Source organism: Enoplosus armatus, chromosome 23 (genome assembly GCF_043641665.1).
Source record: "Enoplosus armatus isolate fEnoArm2 chromosome 23, fEnoArm2.hap1, whole genome shotgun sequence".
Classification (NCBI taxonomy): domain Eukaryota; kingdom Metazoa; phylum Chordata; class Actinopteri; order Centrarchiformes; family Enoplosidae; genus Enoplosus; species Enoplosus armatus.
In genome coordinates, this window is record NC_092202.1 from 9814026 (window position 1) to 9824557 (window position 10532).

Below are 10532 nucleotides of genomic sequence, written 5' to 3' on the forward strand. Positions count from 1 at the left end.
CAAAGAACACCATTAAATATCTATAAAAGACGTTAAAATAAAACAACAAACTAAATATTAATGAGGCACATTGCAAAGTTATGAGGAACTTCAGCCTTGAAACATATAATTCCTTAACTCAGAGACGACTTCATGTGTGCTGAGAAAAGTCACAGATCATTTTCTTGACTTGCACAAAAAACTCTTCTTCAGAGGTGCTTTGTGTGCTACGTCGCGCTTTATAGAAATAGGACTTTTTGAAGAAGCACTTGAATTTCTGAACAGAAACGTCAGATGACCTAACTTTCTCATTTTCTGTTATTTTTCTGGGCACCAGGGAATGCGGTTTATCCTCAATATGACCTTGGCACAAAGAAAGAAAGACACGTTTGCAAGCTGAGGCCAAGCGTTGCCACCCAGTTGGCATCGGCTGTTTGGCACGCTATCCAAGGAAGTCTAATGGAGTGAATCTGCGGCATAAACAAGCCTGCGGGCGGAAATATAAACATGAAAGACGGTCCACTTCTTTCAGCCTCCAGCAATCATAAACAAGCACCTTATGCTACACTGTCCCTACAGTTATAGCCACAGCAACGGTGCTTTGACCCTCCATCCACCAGCTTCCCTTCTCCACACCAATCAGTCACCCTCTGTTTATCCATCACTGTCGTACTCCACCTCTTCTCTCTCTGTCCCCTGTATCCTCACCTCACCCTATTTTCTTTCCACTTCTCCTTCCCTCATTCTTCTCTGGCCTGAGTCCCAAAGCAGATGGTCTATGTGAGCAGATGCTCCCCACCCAGTCTCTCAAAAAAAGAAAAACAAAGGCTGGATCCAAAACAAACAAAATCTGCTGGGGGGTGCCTGGGAGACAAGGAGGGAAGTTCACGGCATAATTAATCCCAGATTTGACCATGGACCAGCTTTTTATCGACAGGTAGATAAGAAGCACACAGGTGGTCACAAAAAAATCTACCAAACAACAAAGACTTCTTTCCTGGGTCCCATCTTGGCGCTAAGGAGTACAACAGTTGGTAGGCCATTATGACCATGTGATGTGCCCGATCTGACTGTTTAATAAGTCAAACTGTCCAATTTTGAAAATATTTATAGTATTACAGTGAATTATAGTGAAGTAAATATAAAGCTATAAAACAGATCCCAAAAATCTGTGATCCTTGCAAATTTCTTTATCATTATTATCTCTCAAAGCAAGACTGGGTGAAGTCACACAATTACTAACAACAACACCTGAACATGCAGTCAAAATGCTGAAATGTCGGTCCTTAAGAACAATATGTGGTATCTTAGTCTCCTTAAATTGCCTTTCAAAGACTTCATTAGAATAATCTTTCCTGCACATCAGGCACACTGTAACTTATTCTAATAACAAAACAAACAGCACCTCTTTTGCAGTGACAAAGACAGACAAACTTTCAGATCGGTGATCCTGTGCTGCATACTGTCAAAACTTTCCTCTGAAACGCTAAAACACAATGTTCTGCTGTCTGACAGATTTGGAGCAGTTTCAGATCGCAGCTTCACTGTCATCTCAGGACCCCTGGCTGACAGATGCCAAGAAAACACACACACACACACACACACACACCCCGCATGTGGTCAGTTCTCAACGCCATAAAAGCTCAAAGCTGACATCTGAGAGCAAAGTACACTATAGTTCCTTCCTTGCCTCTAGAAAACAAGTACATGGCTTTTAGCAGGACAGCACATTCTTCAGGGGCACTCTTAACTGAAACATCCCACACACAAATAACCATATAAATTATGATAAACTATATTTTTCTAGCCTCCTCTGGGCACAATCACATCACCAAACCAACACTCAACAAAGAAAGTGGTAATACATGCTGCAGTCGCTATCAAACTCTGTATACTGCATCCTGAAATCTCAATGACCCAGTGAAAACATTAACAAATGCTGCAAATGGGTTGTTGCACTGGATTGCATCAAAGCCAAAGTACATAACTCATCAGCTCAAACATTAAAATCCTGACTCAGTGCTGATGTCCTAAATATTGATTATTTCAGAAAGGTCTGTTTGTTCCCAGTGTAATTTGTTAAGCCATGCATATGCAGATTTGTATTGTGACTGACCTTCTACACCTTTAACCCTCCACCTCGTGCTTGCACCACTCGTGTACTAATATTGCACATATCTTGGGTCATCTCTTGAGTGACAGTCATCTGCAAAGTTTTTAGTTAATTACTAGTTCTGTTGGAAAATATTATGCATGTAGCAAGATAAACTTAAGCCTAAGTAATTAAATGCAAGAGTAAATGAAGCATTGATTCAACAGCTATGAGGTAATGCCTCATGGTAACATTTTTACTGTTTATGTTTTATTACTTCAAGTTGTTTATCACTATTCAGGGACCTGGATATACAATATGAAGCATAATTAGCTATGATAATTCATACTACTGACACAAAGGAAAAAAGGACATTAATTACCAAAAGCCCACAATGGACACAGCTTATAACTATTGAAGTGCAAAAGGCGGAGCTAGCCGTGGTGCTGAAAGTAGCTCATTCGGAACAACAAACCTTGCGGGGCTGCATTTCATATCGCATTTCTGAAACTCAGGGATACAGTACTAAAAGGAGAGAAATGTCTAGGGGAGCCATGGGCACGCACCGACAGAAGTTGTAATGGTGATCTGAGAGAGCTCCAAGGCAATGATGCAAAGAATCACTGCACCAAGGAAGCAGCTCCTGGGAGGATCAACTCATGGCTGGGTGGCTGTAGCATTTTTTTGGGGCAATCGTTACATTTCAAGATTTCCCTGGGGACCATGATTGCGTTAGTGACATCATTTGGTTTCTCTCTACAAGAATCAGTGATTACTTAGAAGCTAGAAACAAATGCTGTGCATATGTCTAGTCCCCTAGACTGACCCTCTATAGACCAACTGAAATTTAAGCCACCTGACTGCCAGCAGTCAATATCCTTCAATAACATAACACCTCTAACACTGCAGTATCCTACAACTGAGAAAATGTATGATAACAGAGACTGTAACAGTCAGATGTCTTCACCACAACTCATGACTTATTCTGGTCAAAAACTGAACATTATGTTCTCTGTGCCCATAGCCATGATCTGGATTATTCAGCCTCGTTTAGAAGCATCTGTCAATGTCTGCATGTCCTCATTAGTTGCCATTAATTTTACCATTTAATACCAGTTATTTTAGTAATTGCATACAATATTGTTTCCCATTCTTCAAGCTGTAGGTAAGTACTAGCAATGGGAAATCAAAATTCTGGAGACATAATTGAATAAAACATTTGATTAAGTTCAAGAGGAATACCTCTCAACAGTCCAAATCCCTTTCAAACCTTGAAGGTATGACTCATATCCTTAAAGGATAATTAGAAGTCAATTAGGTGTGCAAACAAACATTAACCTGAGCCAGGAATGATGAGCAGTTAACTGCTCGTCTGGCTCTGAGAGAGGCAGTGAGGAGCCTGAGGAGAAACCTATGGACTATAACTGAGTGATCATTATTCTGGATGCCGGCCAGGTACTGTGGAGGGGGGAACCCAGGAGAGGATTTGTGCTACTGAATCCATTATGGTCGTTTTCTCACTGATGCCCCTGAACCCATGTACTCAAATCCAATTACCACAAGGGGGTTCAAAAGTTTTGTGGCAACCAAGTGTAGGCTACAGTGGCAGACAAACATAAAAAGAACCTTCTTTAATGCAACAGGGATTTCTAAACCTTACAAACCAACAGTTTAATACCCTGTAGGTAAAATCATTCAGCAGAAACAGCAATAACGACGAACAAAAATCGTTGCTGTCCAGTTGACTTTCTGACAAATTGACCAAAAACGCCCACGACCACCAACAAACCATATTTTCTTTTCAAGAGAAGGCAAAAGTCCAGACATGACTCTACAGCAGTGACCAAAAAAACGTTAGAAATTTATGTGCAGAAGCATGCAAGCTAACGCAACCTTTGGAATGAGAAAAAATTACGCCAAACTCCATTTAAATTATGTCAATTTAATGTTGCCTTTCAACAAATACAACTATGAAGAGACTAACGTTACAGCTAACCTACTATAAATCGATATTGTCAACAGGAATATGAGCTGTAATGGTCATTACCCATCAATCACTTACATAAAATCTTTAACAGAAACTTTTTACAGAGCTAAATTACAAGCTAACGACTTGCTCTCGACAGTCTATTTTGGTTTAACATAATTAACGTTAACTACAGTTCATGTGGACGTTAAGACAGTGTGAAATAAGCTAATTTTGACGTTAACAGTTTAAAAAGTTGTTATTCTATCAAAATAATGTGTCTGTTGTGGCATTAATTACAAGCCGAATCAAAGAGTGGTACCATAATCACTCAAAATGTAGGTTACGCTGTTGCAGGTGTATATTTTTGACCGATAAGCAAGGCAATATTAAATTGTAATTCTTATCCGAGGAGTTTTGCCGAACGTTTTCTCCATGCAAGAGCGAACAGAACAGACTCCCAAAAGAATCACCAAACGTGGCAAAACATGCGACCACTGTCCTACCAGGTGAAGACACAGAAGCATCCACGCGGGCAGAAATGGTCTCCACTCTCTTTGCGTCCATAGTTTTTCCTGTAGTTTGACTTCTTTGGTCGAAAGAGCCTCTTCTCAGTCACAGGAGCTCGCCAGCGCTGACTTGTAAACGGCTGGAACTAGTTGCTGCTCATTCAACTGCCAAGTTTCGCAGTGTGTGTGTGTGTGTGTGTGTGTGTAAGAGAGCGAGCGCTGGAACGCTGCACGTGCACGCGGGTCTCGGCGGGAGCGCGCGCCAGAGGGTGAATGTGGTGGTGGGGGTGATGTGTGTGTGTGTGTGTGTGTGGTCTCAGTGTCTGTGGATTAGAAAAATGTAGGTTGTTTCATGAAATTGCATTGAAATGATTAGTCAATTCATCGGTTGATTGCCCGAATATTAATATTAATTGACAATAATTTAGACAATTCATCAATAGTTTCTAATTTAAGAAAAATGCCAAATATTTGCTATTAGCAAAATGCAGGATTTGCTCCTCTGTTTTACATGACTGCAAATTTTATATACTTGGGTTCTGGACAGTCGGTAGAACAAAACAAGCGATTCAAGGACTCCCAGAACTTATGATGGGGATTTGAAATGATTAATCTAAAAAATAAATCGTCAGCAGGGAATGAGGTGATTGCCAGGTAGATGGGAGTGGCAGGATCTGGAATGACATGGGAGAAGTCTGAGGGCGCCTGGTGGACGGCTTGAGGATGACAGGTCAGGGGGTTGGAGGAGGGAACATGGTCTGGGAGAAGTGAGCAGGGGCTGGGGACGGGGACAGATAGATAGCAATGAGGGCTGTGGATGAGAGAGCGTGGCTGAAGGGAGGGACTAACTATGACCTGGAACGCTGACTGCAAGGCTTTATCACCCAACAGTGCCTGACCTTCTGTGGCTTAATAGGAAAATCCCTGCAGCCCGTTTCCAAAAACGTTCCAAAACCGAAATCCATCCCAGAAGAGTGGAAGAGACATATTGATGCCCGTAATTTAACAATCACTTATGGATATAATGTTCTAGTGTCTGCATACATTTGTCCACATACTTTTTCATACCAGATGAAATCATTGTCACTAAGTGTCTCAGAACTGCACTCGGCACATACAGCAATTCCAAGCTCTCAGTGTCGCATTTCCATCCACTGGTCTAAACTGAATTTATGGCGTCTCTGTTACAGCATGGTTTGTTTGGCATGCCATAGGCTACATTAAACTTTTAAATAGTGGTTCCCAAAGTGTGGTTCAGGGACCACCAGGGGTCTTTAACAGTGTGTTCATCATAAATCTCTCCACTTTCCCAACTCGCCAACACTTTAGACAGTTACATAATACTGTAGCGAGTCAAAACACTTTGGGATGCTGCCTGATAAAGTACATGCATACACACATGCAATGCACAGTATTTTCTCAGCCTTTCTATCTTTCTCTATCTTGCAGGCAAACAAACTGCACCATAAACAATATATCAGCTGTGGACAGAACAGTATGTCTGTAAACAGGCCGGTAAGAAATCAAGTGGAGGTTCTTCACACATACTGTAACCACACAATGAAACAAGCCCACAGCCAACAATAAAGCCCATGATGAAAAGATAAACCCAAAATAAATCAGACTTTGTCTTAGCAAGCCAAGACAACTGTCAGCTATTTTGAAGATTAGACATTTTTTAACAACATGGCACATCTGTTTCATGGCAGCAAAGAAGGAGAGTTTGCAAAGGATTGTTTAACTGTCTCCCCAGAATACCACAAAGGATAACGTTTTCTGTCTCACTGCGAAACACACACTCAGTTCAGTTGATTACACTATAGACAGATTCAGACAAATCATGAAACAGGAGGCCATTTATTCAGCTGGTATTATCGGGAATTGCTGACACTTCTCAAAAACAGGAGCGTCTCCCTTAAACGAATTTGATGTGTGTGTTAGAGCAAGTGGCTACTTTGAACCACGGTGTAATGAATATTTTTAGACATATTTATTTCTGGAATATACTGCACATGAATCACATGCAGCTGATGAAAAGGAATGTATGAACCCGGTGATTACATATTCCTCACACTGACGTGGATTGCAAGGTGAAAGGTGCATATAAACTGCAGTTTGTCTGATGTTTGATGTATTATCTTTATCCCCTGCAAGCATCTTTCTATTGAAAACTGCTTTGAGATTATTACCAGGCCCTGCAAGAAAACTTATTTAGCCCTTAAAGCGAGCATATTTCTCTTTAACAAATGCTGATAATAAATTCTAAAACATAGTGTAACAAAAGCACAAGTAGAGAGGACTACCTCAGTAATGTCAGTTACACTGCAATATCTAATGTCAAGTTTGCTAACATTAGCCCCAGAAAGCTACTGGTCATACCAGCCCAAGTAGGGCTGTAGCAGCAAAGAGTTTTGAATTCATCAAGGGTGTTTTTTATTACTTATGAATGGAATGTTTCATATTTCATTTTTGCACCAATTAAATCTGTTTACTCATTCATTTTTCATTTAAAGCAAATTCGCTTTCTGATGGAAAGTTAGATGAGGGGATCGATACCGCTCTCATATCTGTGAAATTGAAAGCTACAGCCAGCAGTCGGTTAGCTTAGCTGAGCTGAACTGGGGAAAACAGCTAGCCTGGCTGAGGACAACAGGAAAAAAATCTGTTTACCAGCAGCTCCTTACTTCAGCATAACAAAATAACCTCTTTAAGACAAAAAGGAAAAGAAATCTCTCCATCCACACGAGCATAAAGCCTCTCCCCAAGCCCTCTAGCGTGCAGACAAGACCAATGCATTCCACTAGACAACCTTCAGTTTCTCAGATGTGTGTGTGTGTGTGTGTGTGTGTGTGTGCGAGAGGGTTACTGTCTGCAACTGTCACCGTGAACAATGACTGATGCTGTTTTTGAGGTGGCTATAAATAACAGAGCACCTGGACAGAAAGATGAAGCCAAAATGTGCTCAGACAGACTGGCACAGGTAGATGGATGGCAATGTGGGGGCATTAATGAGAGCGCAGGTCCGCCAGCACATGGGGACGAGAGCTCTGCAGATGGCTTGATGTCATCATTATATGGCAGTGTGTGTGTTTGTGTAACTGTGAAAAAAGATGGAAGATGGCATGGAGTGACTGAACCTCATTTATCCTAATATTTATAGGAATCATTTGGAGAAAAATGATGTTAAAGTATTAAAAACAGCAACATATCTATGTGGTTCTGCTGAGAACTTTGGTTTTACTCTTGTAGACAATAAATATATTATTTTAAGATTGTCCGAATACATTTCTTCAAGTCTCACTTTGAAAATGATTTCAGCACACACACACTGAAGCGTGATTCTGATCTAATGATATCAAACCAATAGCAGAGCCCCCCCACCCCCCACCCCCCAGTTCACCAAATGAGCATCTATTTCTATCCTCCTCTCTGATGGTGCCCAAAGTTTAATCATGATATATTTTGGTTTGCACGAGGTCTCTGGTCTGCGCTCTGTTTAATGAGCAGACCGTGCAAATATTAGAATTCCATCACTTTGATTCATCTGAACATAACATCTGCATCAAACACAAACCAGGACTATGGAAACTACTGCGGGGTTAAGGCTGAATTATCACACTGCACGACACAAGAGGAGAGTCAGGTGGAAATTGTGGCTGACTTTTCCAGACTCGTGTAATTTAACAGGATGAAATGTGTAGTTGCAATCTCCAACTGATGACAGGCAGATTCTCGATTTGCGACACCATTATTTAAGGCGGCATTTACAGCCAGCTCCTCTGCCAAGAAGTCCTTTGGACACCTTAATCAGTTTGAATGAAATAAGACAGCACGGTAAAGCATTCATCTTATTCAGGCAGAATGTCACAAAGGCAATCTCAGAGGCCATTAATGCACGGTTACTAAAGAGTGTAATACAAAGAGGTAATGGGCTCTGTATCTTTGTGGCTTTGTCTTTGAGAAGTCACGGGACTGTCAAATGTGAGCTTGAACTTGAAAGACGCAGTGTGACACAAGCCATTGGTATTAAGACGGCCATCAGCTTTGACCATTAGGCAAAGCGTGTGCCCCCTGAAAAGACCACCTAAAGACTAAAGAGGTGGGAGTGGCAGGTTGACTCGCCAGGTTTGAAACACCCTCCCTTCTCTTTTGAATAACCTGCATTTACCATCAATTTAACTCATTTTCAAGCTTTCCATTTTCCCTTATTTGACACAGATGCATAACGTGGGCAGGAAAGTTTTCTCCATTTCTGATTAGTTTCCCTAAAATGCCTCTTTAGCGTTATCAGCATAAAAACCAAGTTGGCATCGCAGAGTGCAAATTTGCAGTCACATGCTTTTGGCTGCATTCGGGATGCGAGTAAGCCATTTTTTAAGGAATTGATGTGCAAATATAAAGTTCTTCGAGTATGATGGGGGGGGGAAATGAGCAATTAATATTAATCATGTCAGAGTATCCCTGTAATGTGAAGGACAAATGGCAGTGTCTGCTTAGCAAATGCATGCATTTGTCTTAAAAAGAAAATTGTGCAGTGTTATGCAACTGTATGTGTTGAATGCAAACATTTGCAAAAGCCCTGACCTTAGCTTAAGCAAAACTTGCATACTGATGTGACTTTGCCTCATTTGCAAGTCCACGTAAACTTACCAAGCTACATAAATTCACCAATTATCTCTGCAGACAGCTGCTCGACAGTGACGGCGATCATCACAAGCCCTGGATGCTAATGACTGCTTTAATCTATATGTCAGGCCTCAGAGGTGTTTTTTGGGGGAGATAAGCACACTGCAGGTAAAAAATATTTGGGTTCCCCTGGACGGCCAGAGCCACCTAATTACAATCAGCACAGTCAGATAGCTCCACTTTCTAGAAAGTATCAATCTTCGTTCCAGTGGCAAGTTTCCACAACAGAGCCAGATGCTTCCTCTGGGCGCCACGAGCAGCGATTGGAAAATGTAAACAACACATCACTTGTCTGACGTTGGTCGTCCCTGGGCCTCCTGGTAAGGAATTGTACTCAGATATGCTCAGCAGAGCGCGCTAAGTGAAAATGGGTGGGAAAAGTATGAGAGACATCATGGAGGGCTCATCAGTGCGTCTGAAAATAGACTGTTTATCAGCAACTGATGCTTTTGGGTGTTTGAATATGATCCTCCCATCTCTGACTTATTATTTCTGAGACGCTTGATCTGACCCTAAGACTTCCGAATGAGACTGAGAAAAGATCCAAATGACTTTTTGTTTTTATCTTAATTTATTATCGATTTGTGCCCAAGGTGTCCCTGTGATCTTAAAGCGGAGATGCTATCAGTTTATTTGCCTTGATGAGCTTGTTCTCCCACACAGCACAAACATCACCCGACTGCCATTCCCGCCTCGCTGACAACCTCGGATGAACTTTCTAACAGATGGCAGTGCTGAAGAACCTTGGCAATTATTTGAAGATCACTCTTTTCATGCCTGGAGGGAATCAGTGAGGCTGTCACTAATCAAGGCGTAACTGCTCTCTACATAATTCAAAAGTCTTATTATAATTTGTCACATCCAAGATGGCTGGGCAATACATCTTTGCCTGAGTGAAATATGCCTTTTATTAATATGCTATTAATGAAAAATTGGGAGCTATTGGAGCTGTGCTGTCTCTCTGCCGAGACGATCAGCAGGCGATGATTACTGATCATTTCTTAAATGTGGTAAATTGTGGGAATATTTTGCAGGCCGACCTACTAAATCTCAAGATGGTTCGTTTGTGGCATGCTGTAAGAAAACATGATTATGGCATCACTTTTAATAGGAATTCTATTTTGCATTCTTATTAAGTGAAAATGAGGCAATAATGCTACATGCCTCAAGTGCAATTCCCTACCAGTGGTGGAAAGTAACTGAGTACATTTACTCACTGTACATTTGATGTACTTAAGTACAAGTTTGAATTACTTGGGTAATTCCATTTTCAGCCTTTTATTATACTTCTACTTGACTA

General features: G+C 41.2%; 1 protein-coding gene across 1 annotated transcript in view; it reads right to left on the bottom strand.

The window, feature by feature from the left end:
- The window catches only part of kcnip4a (potassium voltage-gated channel interacting protein 4a), a 124564-nt gene extending 119960 nt beyond the window's left edge, over nucleotides 1–4604 (bottom strand). Inside the window, exon 1 of the mRNA XM_070929565.1 lies at nucleotides 4544–4604. Within this exon, the coding sequence (XP_070785666.1) occupies nucleotides 4544–4604 (61 nt within the window). The remainder of the gene's footprint in view (nucleotides 1–4543) is intronic.
- Nucleotides 4605–10532: the final 5928 nt, after the last annotated feature.